General features: G+C 41.8%; 1 protein-coding gene across 1 annotated transcript in view; it reads right to left on the reverse strand.

Moving 5' to 3' along the window:
* ERGIC1 (endoplasmic reticulum-golgi intermediate compartment 1) overlaps nt 1-15,210 on the reverse strand; it is a 124,519-nt gene that overhangs the window by 90,942 nt on the left and 18,367 nt on the right. Inside the window, exon 2 of the mRNA XM_056847790.1 lies at nt 15,027-15,082. Coding sequence (XP_056703768.1) covers nt 15,027-15,082 — 56 coding nt within the window. The remainder of the gene's footprint in view (nt 1-15,026; nt 15,083-15,210) is intronic.

The following is a 15,210-nucleotide window of genomic DNA, read 5'->3' on the forward strand; positions in this document are numbered from 1 at the left end:
TTGCTCTCAGTTAAAGACACCCAGCTTTTAAAATGGCCAAATTTGGATGGCGAATTATGAAGGCTAGATGAGCATGGGTCGAACCCAACAAATGAGTTTTAACTGCGTTCTAGTTACGCTTATGTTTTTAATAGTTCCCCTACGAATGTTTGATTATATATTTATTGATGTATTGATGTATATTGCTACTATTTTTATTATGTAAAAGTTTTTATTGTTGGTCTGGGACCATATTAAACATTTCGATTACTTACAATAAAGCAAGCAAGGGACTTGCAAGGACCTTACAGGAGGGGAATCTAACCCCTGCCCAGCTGGTTCTCTTCCCCATGCTACATCTGCTTTATCTCTTTCCCTCTTCCTTGCAGCTCTTGCCGTTTCTCCCCTTTACCTACTTTCTTCCCTCTGTTCTCCCTCCTCTTTTCACTCCACTTTTCTTTCCTTCTGGCTTTGCTTCCTCCACCCCTATCTTCTTTCTTATCTTTCCTGCCTGCCCCCTCCTCTTCCACCCTCCCAACTCACCTCAGATATCAAAACAAAACTGCAGCAGCCATTTTGGATGACATAGGAAACCACAGACTGTTGTGGGTTGTCTAGGCATCCCAAAATGGCTACTGAGATATTATGATATAATCTTGTGATATCTTCGCATTTTAGTATTTAATTTTTTTTAATTCTTCTTTTATAATTTAAGGTTTTTCTACAAACAGGGAAAGGGTCTCCCAGATTCTTAGAAATAAATCCTCTTTTTGTATCTGGCCCACTGTAGATTTTTGGATCCAAACTCTGGGGTAAACAAATAAAGGCTCTTTTACATCCCCTATTGTAAAATATCTTTGCTGTTATATGCACTTTACAGAGAATGATTCCTAACTATATGGTGGCTCCTGATATGCTTATTTGATTATAAATGCAAGGCAGCAGAGCCACAGTAAAAAATTTCTTATCGCATTACACGAGGCTACAAACCACCAGCATGATGGCCAGGGTCAAAAGAAGGGTTCCAAATATCAGTCAGAAGCTTAGTAAATGCAACGTCTTTATCTATTATCTACTGAAGATTAATACATACAACCTTATATCTACTATCATATATAACATACACAGAGACAGAATAGCTGAAATGTACCCCTCTAACAACATACGACTGATATTTGGAACCCTTCTTTTGACTCTGACCTTCATGCTGTCTTTTTTGTTTTGATCAGTCTACACACAGCATAGGATTGTCTTGTTAACTAACTACAAACCACAGCACCACATACCACATGGTAGGTTTACCAGCAGATCTATGGCTGATAGTGGTCTTCACCAAGCCATAGAACATTCTTTTGAGAGGAGATGAATTAGTTTAAAGCATATATCCTCTGGGAGCGGAAGAGATCAATCATGGATCAGGCAAATTCTGCCAGATGTGCAGGACTTATAACCTTCCTGCAAAAGTTATGATGGCTCACATATATTTACTTATTTTATTTTAAATATATCCCGCCCTCCCCAGAGAAACAGGCCTCAGGGAAGCTTACACAATGTACATTATACATTAAAACACAGTAAAATTGATAAAGCATGGTTAAAATCTGCCCCCAAAATCAATAAATAGAAAAACCCCTACCAAGTATTAGATAGTGCGCATAAGTTTTGACATATTTGCCACAGTAGGGCCTGTATGTTTCAGCCTCCGTTAGATAATAATCTCAGTAGGGGTCGAGCAGGGTAGGGAGGCCAGCAATTGATGGAAAAATAAACGTAGCTGGCCTCATCACATTTGTTTTTATACTCTTAAGAAGGGCTGTTCTGAGTGGTAGGCCAGAATCCGTGATTCCATTTGATCCTGTTACTTGTCTGACTTTCCCATTCTCCTATGCCAACATCTTTTAAGACACAAAGACTGCAAATATTCTTTTATCAGAACTTGGAGAGATCTTTGGATCTCTTAGCACTGGCTACCCATATCCTTCTTGCATCCAATACATTTGCCCAAGTCAGCACAGGTCTTTGTTGAGAAGGATCCCGGAAGTCTGGTAGACTGGGCTGGACAAGGGGGGCTGAACAGTACTAGGCTATGTCAAGGGTGCAGAACAAACCGTGATGACAGAACCTACCAAGTTTACTCTTTGTCTTTACCATTAGTTTGGCACTGCTGCAAGAAATGAAAGGTACTACCTAATCAGCTTTCAGAACTCCACTGCAAGCTTTTATCAGATATCCTGTACAGCAATCTCTGAAAACTCCCAACCCTTATAACACTCTTTCACAGTGAGAGCACTGATCCTTTACAGGTCTTTAAAAGCTGCACTGATATAAACATGAAGTTGTACTTTGAGGTATGAAAGACATAGAGTTGGCCAGTATTTTGCAGACACTGTAGTAAGTGTGGTTATGAAGATTATCAATACAAAGTAATAACACGATCAAGTTGGTGACAGTACCCAGATATTGGGCACCAAAATTATATGGAAGGAAAAGGGTTTTATATGGTTTTGTTAAGAATTGAACTTCTCTATGAAGCAATGTGTAGCCATGGTAAAGGTAAAAAGGTAAAGGTACCTGACCCATGACCCATGGGGTGACGTCACATCCCGATGTTTTCTAGGCAGACTTTGTTTACGGGGTGGTTTGCCATTGCCTTCCCCAGTCATCTTCCCTTTACCCCCAGCAAGCTGGGTACTCATTTTACCAACCTCAGAAGGAGGGAAGGCTGAGTCAACCTTGATCCGTGGTAGGACTGTAAAACTGATGGCAGCTGCTTGCCTACTGATATCTGTTAACGCTAGCAACTTGCTATGACCAATAACCTGTCTTCTTCCTTTACACAGATGAAGAAGTCATGACTAGGAAACAACTTTCACATCAACAATCATTGACCTCCTTTCATTCCTGTTGCTCTGCTCAGAGAAAATCTAAAATACTAAATGCCTTTGTCAGAGGGGGGAAGCACGGCCAGCACAGCCAGCTGGTTCACAAGGCTACTGTGGCTACTATATTAATCATGGACTCAACAAGACACAGTTACCTCCCTTCCTTTCCATCATGTGACTACTGCTATGAGTAAAATGGGGCACAGCCAGATCTACCATGCACAAAGCTCATCAGTGTTCTCATCACAACAATAGAATGGATAACTGAACTCTCAGGGAGAAGCTGTATCAGCTAGCCTGTCTTCCTCTAAAACTGAAAGAAATATGGTCAAGCTTTTGCAACTCATAATGCTAAGTACTGTGGAACAAATTCCAGTACTGCTGATGAGACACTGGCCATTATATGGCAGTCCGATTCCTTGTCCCCTACATCTTCCAAAACTATTTAAAAACAATCTAAAAATATTGTTGTGGTCAGGGACTGTGTTCACACTTACATAGAATCATAGAAACATAGAGTTGGAAGGGACCTCTAGGGTCATCTAATCCAATCCCCTGCACAATGCAGGAAATTTACAACTACCTCCCCCCCCACACACACCCACAGTGACCCCTACTCCATGCCCACAAGATGGCAAAAAAACCCTCCAGGATTCCTGGTTAATCGGGTCTGGAGGAAAATTCCTTCCTGACCCCAAATTGGTGATTGGCATTACCCTGGGCATGTAAGAAAGGGCCACGAGAGCCAAGCACTGACGCAACCCTTCCTGCCCACCCCCCATGATCTGCCTAAGTTCACAGAAACAGCATTGCTGTCAGATGGCCATCTAGCCTCTACTTAAAAACCTCCAAAGAAGGAGAGCCCACCACTTTCCAAATAAGCCCATTCCACTGAGGAACAGCTCTGTCAGGAAGTTCTTTCTAATGTTTAGCCGAAAACTCTTTTGATTTAATTTCGACCCGTTAGTTCTAGTCCGATCTTCTGGGGAAACAGAAAACAACTGTGCACCATCCTCCGTTTGACAGCCCTTCAAGTACTTGAAGATGGTTATCATATCACCTCTCAGTCATCTCCTCTCTGGGCTAAACATACTGAGTTCCTTCAACCTTTCCTCATAGGACTTGGTCTTCAGACCCCTCACCATCTGTGTTGCCCTCCTCTGGATACGTTCCAGCTTGTCTACATCCTTCTTAAATTGTGGTGCCCAAAACTGAACACAATACTCTAGGTGAGATCTAACCAGAACAGAGTAAAGAGAAACGATCACTTTGCATGATCTGGACACTATACTTCTGGTGATTCGGCCCAAAATCACATTTGCCTTTTTAGCTACCGCATCACACTGCTGACTCATGTTCAGTGTATGGTCTACTAAGACCCCTAGATCCTTTTTGCACATACTACTGCCAAGACAAGTTTCCCCCACCCTATTATTATGCATTTGATTTTTTCCCTACCTAAATGCCGAACTTTATATTTATCTCCATTGAAATTCATTTTATTACAGATAACATATCAGCTTCGGGTAGTATGATGTCATAGCACAAGTCCTTGGGGGTAAACATGCATAACTTGCATGGGGTGCATGAATAACTTGCAGTCTAAATTCTGAAAAAAAGACATTTGCTTGAAATAACAAATAAAATCTAAGGTAAATAACTAACGGTGGTCAGGCAAAGTTGCAGGGAAGAGGAGAGGCAGGGCCTTACCGTTACTTTTTTAACAGCCAGTACTTTTTTTTTTAATTGTATAGGTGTGGGCAAGAAGACACGCCACAATGCAGAATGCCAATCAAAGTGTCACAGGGGCTTTTGCTGGCTGGCTTCTCCACTTCCCCTTGTTTCCTTTCACTGAGTCTCAGCTAGCCTTCAACATTCCATCCCTCATCAGGTTGGGTTTTGACAGGTCCCCCCCTACTTTTAATTAATTTTCAAAGTCCTATATTTATGCATACCTGTGAAGTCCCCTGAATATGTAGAAACCTCGCCTAGTGTCTCGGTGGCCCAATTTTGTCATCCACACAGAGGCCAGCCACTTTATTATTAAATACATGTGTGTTAGACACTTGCAAAATGAAAGCAAATACTGCCAGATAAGTGTTTCTTAGCTACCTCAACATGCATACTTATTTTATGTGTATGCAAAAGAATATTTTAACTGCATGTTCGTTTTAAAAGGCATCTCGTTAAATACAGCATCTTCCTGAAATGTTGAAGACCTGCTACCAAAGTTATACATAAAATCACCCCCTGATATTTTGTGGGTGACCCTGCCTCCCACGGCAGCCATTTTGTTGTTATACCCACCATCCTGTGTGAGAATTCCAATGGTGTCCTCCGGCTGAAAAAGGTTTTGAACCCCTATTCTAAATACTACACCATACTGGTTCTGATTAGAATGTCAAACTAGGACCTGAGAGACCCAGATTCAAATCCCTACTTGGCCATGATTCTCACTGGGTGAGTGACGTTGGGTCAGTCATTCTTTCTCTGCCAAACCTACTTCACAGGTTGTTGCGAAGATAAAACTGGAAAGGGAGAAACCTGTATGTTGCCCTGCGGTCATTTGGAGGAAGGCCAGGATAGATGGGCTAGATAGACAGAATCCTTACCTTTCTTGGCTTTTTACTTACAAGTTGGACACATACTGAAAAGTTGGCCAATACTGAGGAGCAAGAACACTATTAATTGTCAATCAGCTCCTCCCTCTTAATTCCCTTTCCAAAAAAACAGACTGAAATTCACAGAGGAAGTTTCTCAAGGAAGGAGGAATGCTGAATGCCAGCCAACAAGGATGTTACACTATACAGCACTGATACATACTGTGGAAACACAACTAGAACTTTCATCATACAAGCAGAACACAACATCAGTGAGGTACATACTCAACAATAGCATGAAAGAGCTAAAATGCCAGAGCCACTTAAGTGCTTGTCTCTGAAGGCAAACACTGAAGCTGTTTCCCCCTTTCTAAGCAAGATATAAGTTCCTTATCAATCACGACTACATTTATTGTCATGAAAAACATATCTGCCTAAGAGCGTTCTGTAATCCTGGCACTCGTGGGCAAAATTGTCAGTAAGGGAAGCAGTCCCACAAAACAGAAGGCATAACATTGTACATTCTGGATCTGCAATTTCCCTAACTTACTATGCAGAGTGGTGGCCGAATAGAGCATAGTCTGTCCTTGATGGCTGTATTAGATGGAAAAAAACAATCACACGCACTAAAGCTTGAAAGGGATGCATCAAAAGAAAGCTTTAAAAAAGTTTCTCATATTAACTCAATTATTTTCCAGTGGGAGTAAACCAGTTTAACTGCAAGTTCTTGTCTGAAGTGGCCTGCAGACAGCAATATTTATTAAAAGAGAAACAAATTTCCCTACTATGTGTTACAGTTATTTCTCTGGTGCTCATCCTCTTTCATTTATTTAGAGGTTTCACTAGACTGGCATTTGAAGGAAGGAGAGTACAAATGTGTGTGTATGAACAAAACTTGTTTTGAACCTCTTGCGAGTATGTCAGATTAGCTTTTCTTTTATGCGTTCTGCATTTCTGGAGTTAAAATGGATTGAAAAGGGGCAGAAAGAAAAGTCAGCCCATTCGCCCAGTGCAAAGGCATTCTAGACAAATTTGGTTTTCTGAGGGAATTCTACAACTTCAGTTTGAGACTATTCCTAAACGTCTGTCATTTCTATTAAGTAGCACGAAAGGAAAAAAAGCAAATAGATTCATATTCACAGTCAGGTTTTCCCCCCTTTAAACCTGTCAGCCACTTCATTACAAGATCACAGAGGAAAATGTGCTCCAGTAAAAGGAGTCATATTCAAGGAGACCAACCCATTTTTGGAATGAAAACTAAAAATGTCACTGCAAGTGAAGCAGCAAAACAAAATACAACCAATGAGACCTACAAAGTAACAAGCAGAGTTATTCTCCTACTTCTATAGTATTTCCACAACTTGATTTAGCATAGCTTTTTTCCCCAACAGAATTTAAATTTAAACACACACATACTAAAGTTCTTGCCACACTGAAATAAACACTATCACATATTTTATCTGTCACTCAGACATTATATTCTGACCAACAAAGCCAGCCAATGAGAGATATGGCAGAAAATTAGCTTGTGACAGACAAAACATTTACCTCTTAGCATAGTTTTGAGGGCGGCAAGCATTTTAGGGGTATGGGGAAAGATGACAGTTCCTTCAGACTGAAATGTGTCGCTTTAAACACCTACAGTATAAAACATTCCAGAAGAGCTACTGCGCTAATCATCTATAGGATTACAAAGGCAAAAAGTGCTATGATACCTACAGAATGGTGCTGGTTTACTGTGTCATGAATCTTTACAAGCCTTCCTCATCAGACACCTGAGTGAGATTGAGAAGATGATAGGTAGGCATGTATGCACATACAGAAAGTAGTACTAGACCAGGCAGACTGATTTAAATCAAAGCAATTTAAATTTATCCCAGAGGGAAGAGATATAATATTGGATTGGATACAAAACAGTCTGCCAAGAGAGCAAGCCCTTCCTTTCCCTTATCCATGCAATCCCCTGTACTACCTGGCAAATGGCTCCTGAGGGCTGGGGACACTCAGGAACAACATGGAATATGGCTCAGGGGGCTGTGTCAAAACAGAAACTTGAAAGAAATTCCCACAAATATGCACTCTATTCACATAACTTGCTGTTGGCAAAAGAGGAGGGAGAAGATTTCTGCCAGTTCTCCCCTCTCACTGCAGCCCCCCCCCCCCACAGCAACATCCCAGGGGACATCCTGAGCCCCAGAAGCTACTTTTGGAAGGGGCACAGGGGACTGAACAGGGAAGGTGGCAAAGATACCTTCTACAAACTTCATGGAAGAGAAGGATCAAACCTAGTGTCACTAATCAAGCTTCTCATTCTCTAACTCATACATTGCTCAAACACGCACGCTTGCCAGAATGATTAAAAAGTATTAGTTTTATATTACCTAGGAGTATCCTCTCAAACCATTGGTCATGCAGTCCACCACACCTTTTGCACTGCAGAATTTTATCTGCAACTGTGAAATTAATATATTTCTGTTTGGCCCCTTCTGTATACAGTCAAAGGCCCTAAAGGAGATCACTTATCTGAGGATGAAGGCCTGGAGCCAAAATCAAGAAACATGCCATGAATCTTGGGAGGGGGGCTTTGAGTTTGTTTCTCCCAAGTTTCAGCTTCAAGTGTACATGACAAACGTTTTTTTAATGGATGAGCGTTTCAAAGACAGTTTTAAAATGTATCAGGAGGGTCTGCAGTCCAAAGAAAAAAGTCCTGAATCCCACAAGTCCCTTGTGTGGGTCTAATCACTGCTTTAGCTACCAGCATAAGGATCCCAAAATTTCACAGTTCCAAAGGTAAGTAGTTCACAAGTTTTTTTAAAAAACTGCAACTTAAAAAAATGCCAACCAAGATCTCACAAGTCTATATTGCCAGTTATCTGTGTCTATTTAAGGGGTTGTAGCCTCTGGTGTTATTTCACTATACAAAGGATTCTACCAAAGGTACATCAGCCTGAGAGGAAAATTAAGATTCATTGCTTAAGGTCCCTTAACTGAAAACTCTAAGAATTATCACAATTACATCCCATAACTGCAACAATATTTTACCAGCAGCATCCATTTCAGCGTAATGCCAAAGTAAGGCAAGACAAAAAAATCAGTGATGTGTTCTTTAAAGAATAATTGAGAGGCAAAATATGACATGGTCTTTTTGCTGTGGGTCAGCAACTGTTAGATGAATGCAGGCATGTACACATTGAGAATCCACTCATTGACTCAAGCAGTTTCTCATCCCTTACACTATTTCCTACGTGGGATTCAATACACTTAATTTTTAAAAATGTATCCTTGTACACCTGCACAACCAGATAAAATACCGCTCCATCACATCATCATGCCAACTAGTACCTATGTAAGGAACTTCTCTTATTGAGAAGCTTTCTCAAGTCACCAGCTTGCTCACCAGTTTTACAGTACTGGTTACTAACTACAAAGTGACAATTTAGAACACTTTTAGGAGCAAAGCAAAATTAGCAGCACAGTCATTGCAAAATTATCCTAATGTATTAGTTATTCATTGGATAAGATCATCAGTAACAGATATTTGACATTTTGCTTTTTTCCATGAGCAAAACCACATGCTTGTACACATAATACTCAGACAATCCCTTCAACAGTCACACTCACCTTTGCCTACACCCTTTCTCCACCATTCTGTTTTAACTAGCTGTAGGTGATATTACCACAAACACATTGTCCTGGAAACAATGTCACCTCAGACCCTGATGTCATAAACAATCATTATGACATTCAGACTCCCCCCTCTTTGCTACATCCCCAGCAGAAAACAACATTAAATAGGTTCAAATGCATAGGATCTGTCTCCCAAGATAAGGGAATCAAAATGAAAGCAGAAGTGTACATCTAAAAATATAAAGAGTGAATATGACAGAGCCACACAGATGACTGATAGCAGACCACTGTATACCCAATGTCTGCTATTGAAAGCCATGCATCAGCAAGGGGCTCAGTGCCAATTAAGGGAAGAAGAAATCCAAGAACATATGGGGCTTTCAGTCTTTGTACAACCAACAACAAAAAAATGCCATGAAACCCACAATCCATCTCTGCTGGATCCCAGCGACTACATAGAACACCAATATAATTCAAGTTGTAAGCTCTCTTGTTCAAGTTGCCAACAGGCGCAAAATATGACAAATCCAGTATGTGTCCAGGTTTGGGAATGTCTTGATAACAATTTCATATCATGCCTAATAGTGAATTTTAACTTGGAGGTGCAAAGGGTACATTTAGACAGCTTGCTCACCACTTGGTGTTGATAAATACAGAGAATATATTCTTGCTCCAGATCAGGTACATCTACATTTTTATCATATGTGTTCCTACAATCTCCTTCATCACACAGTAATTTTAATAAACCAGCTACCACTACACCAGTAAATAAGAATAATGTATTTTCCCTAGCCATTTCCTCTTACCGGTTATAATTTATATAACTGACTACTGACAGATACCACAAAAATTAGTCAATTTATAATACTAAAGCAAGATTAAGTACAACTCATCCCATAGGCAAAAGAAGAAGCGAGCACTGACTGTTTCTCTCACTGCTTTCCAAAAAAAAAAATATATATTGTAGCATCCACCCTCAAAACCAATATAATGTACTGCAGCAAAGAACTCAGAACTCTCTCCCTTTCCATACATAAATCCAGGCTGTTTGAGAGTTCTGGGGAAAACCAGGAAGTGTGTGTGTGTGCGTGTGTGCACACTCTGTCTCTCAAGTTCTACTTATGGCGACCCAACGCATTAATAACCTCCAAAATGTCCCATCATTAACAGCCTTGTTCGGATCTTGCAAACTCCGGGCCATGGCTTACGTCCACTATTTTGTGATATTTTAATCAGTACTGGGTTTTTTAAAAGGTATAAAGCCATTGTTGTTGTTTTGGATTTATTCCATGGATCAACATGGCTATCTACAATTCTTGCAGAACACGTTTTAACTTTTTAAAATAACAAGCTGAGCTGAATTAATGCAGCCTGTGAAATATGCAAGGAAAGAACAAACAGAGAGAGAGAGAGAGGGACAGAACAAATCAGCCTGACAATCTAATTCAATTCTCCACAAAAGGGCCTTTGACATTCAAACCCACTCTCAAATTTGTATTTTCTTATTAGCTATTGATATGAAATCTATATGCAATAGCAACTGCCTAAGTAATCTCTTCTCCAAGAATAAGAAAACATGCTGGACTCAAGAAAGAAGTGATGGGAGAAGTACTGACTCTGCTCCCACATAACTAGCATATACAAGTAGACCAGTATTCAAAATATGACCCTTATGCACCCACCGTTACAAATTACTGTGTCTAAAGCCAAGGGCTAGGCCACTTATGGATAGCAAATCTGCAAAAAAGGCTATTTAGGATTTTGCCAATCTGGTGGAAACCCAGTTCTTAAGTTTTCAAAAAAGTTGCATAATTTTGTGGTATTGTCACTCAAAAAAGCCAGTGTTTGGGTGACACATTTGGTTGCCCTAGCATGTGAAAATGCAGTTGCCAGCAGGAGGCGGCAGCAAGATGAAGCTAACTGCAAGGAAGGGGTGCAGGACTCCCCCTCCCCATGCAGGTCTCCCTTTGTTTATATAGTAGTTAGAATTTCCCCTCCTTGCTGTCTGCCCATTTAAAGACAGTAACAGAAAACACAAGCATGTCATGAATGCACAATTTGTTATGCATGTGTCTGACCCAATATTGCCTGTATACCAACTCCAGCCCTAGAGTTAGCAAATCTGGTCCCTCTACTTGACACATATGCACAGGGGTGTCTGTGTGTATTGGGGAAGGGTGCATATACATTGCCAAAGTCTGTATTGTATGTTCCCTGTGCCTTGGTACTGTCATATGTACATGTGGCCATAAAATATGTGTGCTGTGAAGCCATCCATAATACAAAAAATTGTGTTAATCATGTTTTTGGAGTGGTACACTACACCAGCAAAAGATTTGTTGCAAACGTGGCATAGCTGATAACTACAATTCCTTCCCAACCTGCTCTTCTTGTGAACTATGTAAGACACATTCAACAGAGCCATTTCATTCACACCATAGAGAGTCAATGTGGTCTAGGGGTTAAAGTGTTGGACTAGGATCTCGGAGCCCCATGTTCAAATCCCTGCTGTGACATGGAAGCTTGCCGGGTTACCTTGGGCCAATCACACACTGTCAGCCTAACCTACCTCACCAATTTGTTGTGAGGATAAAACAGAGGAGAGGAGAATGATGTAAGCTGCGCTGGGTTCCTGTTAAGGAGAAAGGCAGGATATAAATAAACAAATGTTAAGTTCCCTTAAAGGTGTGTTTAGTTGAGTAGCTGAGCATGCTGTTCTGGCACAGAGACTCTCTGGTGTGCTCCTGTACTACTCTTCCCTTGCTCCTCAGAGAACATGACCAAACAGTTTAAGCACAAAGACACTAAATTTCACAAGCACACTATTCTCTTATCCATGTGTAATGACTGGATTAAGAAGGCAAGTTAGATGTTAAATGACTCTCATTCTGGGCAACCTCTGAGAACAAAAGAAGAAGAGTTGGTTTTTAGATGCTGACTTTCTCTATCACTTAAGGAAGAATCAAACCAGCTTACAATCACCTTCCCTTCTCCTCCCCACAACAGACACCCTGTGAGGTTGGTTGGGCTCAGAGTTCTGAGACAATTGTGACTAGCCCAAGGGCGCCCAGCTGGCTTCATGTACAGAAGTAGGGAAACAAATCCAGTTCACCAGAATAGCCTTCGCCGCTCATGTGGAGGAGTGGGGAATCAAACCCGGTTCTCCGGATCAGAGTCTACTGCTCCAAACCACCGCTGTTAGCCACTACACCATGCTGGCAGCAGCTCAAGGACCCCAACATGGGGTGGGGGGGAGGAGGAGGCTTTCTCTCAAATTTATTTAAGATAGTACAAATTATTAAAGAGAACTTTCTGATATCCTTCTCCAACGCAACCAGTGTCCTCAAATATCTGATAGAAATCAGTAACATAACAGCATTGCATAATAATAGTAATAGTAATTGTAATAATTGTAATAATAATAATAGGTCTGGAACAGCCTCGAACTTCCACTCCTCCAAAGTTGAACTTTTTTTTGCAACCACCCATGCCCATCAGCCAGGCCAGCACACCCTACCCGTAAGCCTGCTGCTTGCATGTTAACTTCGATCAAAGTTATATCATCAGGGTCTTTGTAGCACAGACCTCACCAAGCACCTGGAACATCCAACTGTTCTGTAACAACAGCATGTTTTCTTCCTTAACATTCCCACCTATGTTTCCCTCCCCCTTAGGCAAAGATGCAGACACCTCTGGTAAATATCTGCAGAGGTGGGACCTTAGTTAGCAGAGGTGGCAGGGAGGACTTGAGCACTGCATTGCCCCATGATATGAGAGCAAACAAAGTGTCAGAACTTGGTTGTGTATCCTTTTGCAGCAGACAGTCTGAAACCAATCAAAAATGGCTGTCTCAGGAGTGACTGGCAGTAGAATACAAGGGCACCTGAATCACTGTTACAGAAACAATTATTTTAGGACAATACTAACCATATACAAGAAAATGGAACTAGAAGAAAAGAAGACTTCCATGCAAAAAATTGCCACCCTATATACCTACCTACTTTGCCCAATAACTGATAGCCTGATCTGAAATCCTTACAACAAAATGGAGGAACAGCAATTGGAAATAATTAGAATAAAAGAAACTATCATAATTATTTCCTTTAAAAACCATACCAGTAACATTCTCAGAAGATTTATACGCCGCTTTTCCAAACCTCCTTGCAACACACTGCATCACGTAATAGAATATCAAATGCAAGCAGGAATGTGGGAAGGAGACGTAGAGAGAATGTAAGATATGGCAAGAGACTTTACAAAATAACCAGAGAACAACCAAAACCAGGCTCAAACAACAATATGGAAGAAGGTCAAAACAGCAGATGTGAAGGATGGACAAAGGGACAGCGCATCACTTTTGGGGAAGGAGACAAGAATGACAGAACAGAACCCCTGAGCACGTATCACCACTCGGGCATCACAAGCATTTTGATCCTGCAACTAGGACACGTGATGTAACACCAAGAACTACTTTGACAGACAGCTGGTAGGTATATCAGGATGCCACTTCAAGAGTGTTAAGTGAAGTGAACATCTGACACATCTCAACAGGTATCACTATGTTCTTGTTTCAGCTTCCCTGTACTAAATGCTCTGTCTATTCTCCATGCCTGCTCACCTCTACTCTCTTATTTTTTATTTCATTTTTACCCTGTCTTTCTCCCCAAGGGGCCTACGTCGTTCTCCTTTCCTAATATTTTATCCTCACAAAAACCCTGTGCGATACGTTGAGAGTCCGTGACTGGCCCAAGGTCACCCAGCAAGCTTCCATGGGAGAATGGTGACTGAAACCTGGTTCTCCCAAAGCCTAGCCTACATTCTAACCACTACACCACACTGGCTCTCTCACTGGATATTCCTGACACACTTCCCATTACTCCAGTAGCTCTAAAGGTAACATCAGATGTCTCCCTCTGTACCACAAATCTTTTAACAAATGAACCCCTATAAACAGCTAATGAACATTCCCTCTTGTTTCCATTGCTTTCAGATTGTTCTATTTGCAGTTCATTTGGCACATTTACTACTTCGGCCAGCAGCTGGTTTTGTTAAAGAAGAGAATAGGAAATATTGGGGAAGGACTCCAGCTCCAATAATCCTGCAAACCAACCAACCCCCACTGCTTTCTCCACACTCCTCTTTTCTCCCTAGCTTGGCAACTAGGATCATTTTTTTAAAAAAAATTTATTTTCTTCATTTAACATATCAACATATGAAACAATATCCAATACTAAAAATAATATTACAGTTCAATGATAAGGTGACTTCCTCCTCACCCTCTTCCATCTAAAATTTTTTAAAAAATCTTTTGCTAGCGAAACTAATCCCATTGTTGTTTAACACATATTTATATTGTTTTATTTAGTAGGCTATAGATAAGGGGTTAGATCAAAGAGTATCCTTTAAATTGTCCCATTAAAAATTGATTTTCACAATAAATTCTCCACACCTCCCATTCCCCCCAAAATTGCACATTATCATTTTGTAAGTTTTGCCATCTCAGTCAGTTCCAGCATCTTATTTATCCAGGCTTGGCAACTAGGATCATGACAGCACCCTTCTCCATGTCAAATTTGGCCGGGGTGGGGGGTGGGGGGTGGGCTGCCAGCTGCTTACTCCCACACCACAATAACAGCGCAACCACAGGGATCATCTTTTTTGCACCGTGTATAGCGATGGAAATCGACCAGCTGCGCCCAAACGCAGCCGTGCTTGCTAAGAGCCACTTTCACCCCATCCCACCGGCACCGCAGAGGGGCGCTCCGCATTCAAGGGACGCGCGGCTCGCCTGTCCCTCTTCCTGAGAAGGGGGAGAGAGCTTCACAACTCAGCATTGGGGAGGGGGGTCCCCCTGCCCCCCAAGTGCGGGACTCTGCTCCTGCGCCGGGGGTCCTCCGCCGCCGCCGCCCCTTTGCGTCCTGGGGGTCGCCACACTCACCTCCTGAAGTCAAAGGGCATGTTGGTGGCGAAGGCGGCGCAACCTCCCCCGCCCCCCTCCCGCCCCAGGATCTCTGCCTGCCTGCCTGCCTGCCTCCCTCCCTCGTGCCGGCTTCAGGGGCAGGAAGTGACGGACCCTCCCCGGCCAGGGCCAGAGCACGCGCAGCGAGCCTTCATTGGGCGGC

Source organism: Euleptes europaea, chromosome 1 (assembly GCF_029931775.1).
Source record: "Euleptes europaea isolate rEulEur1 chromosome 1, rEulEur1.hap1, whole genome shotgun sequence".
NCBI classification, from domain to species: Eukaryota; Metazoa; Chordata; class Lepidosauria; order Squamata; family Sphaerodactylidae; genus Euleptes; species Euleptes europaea.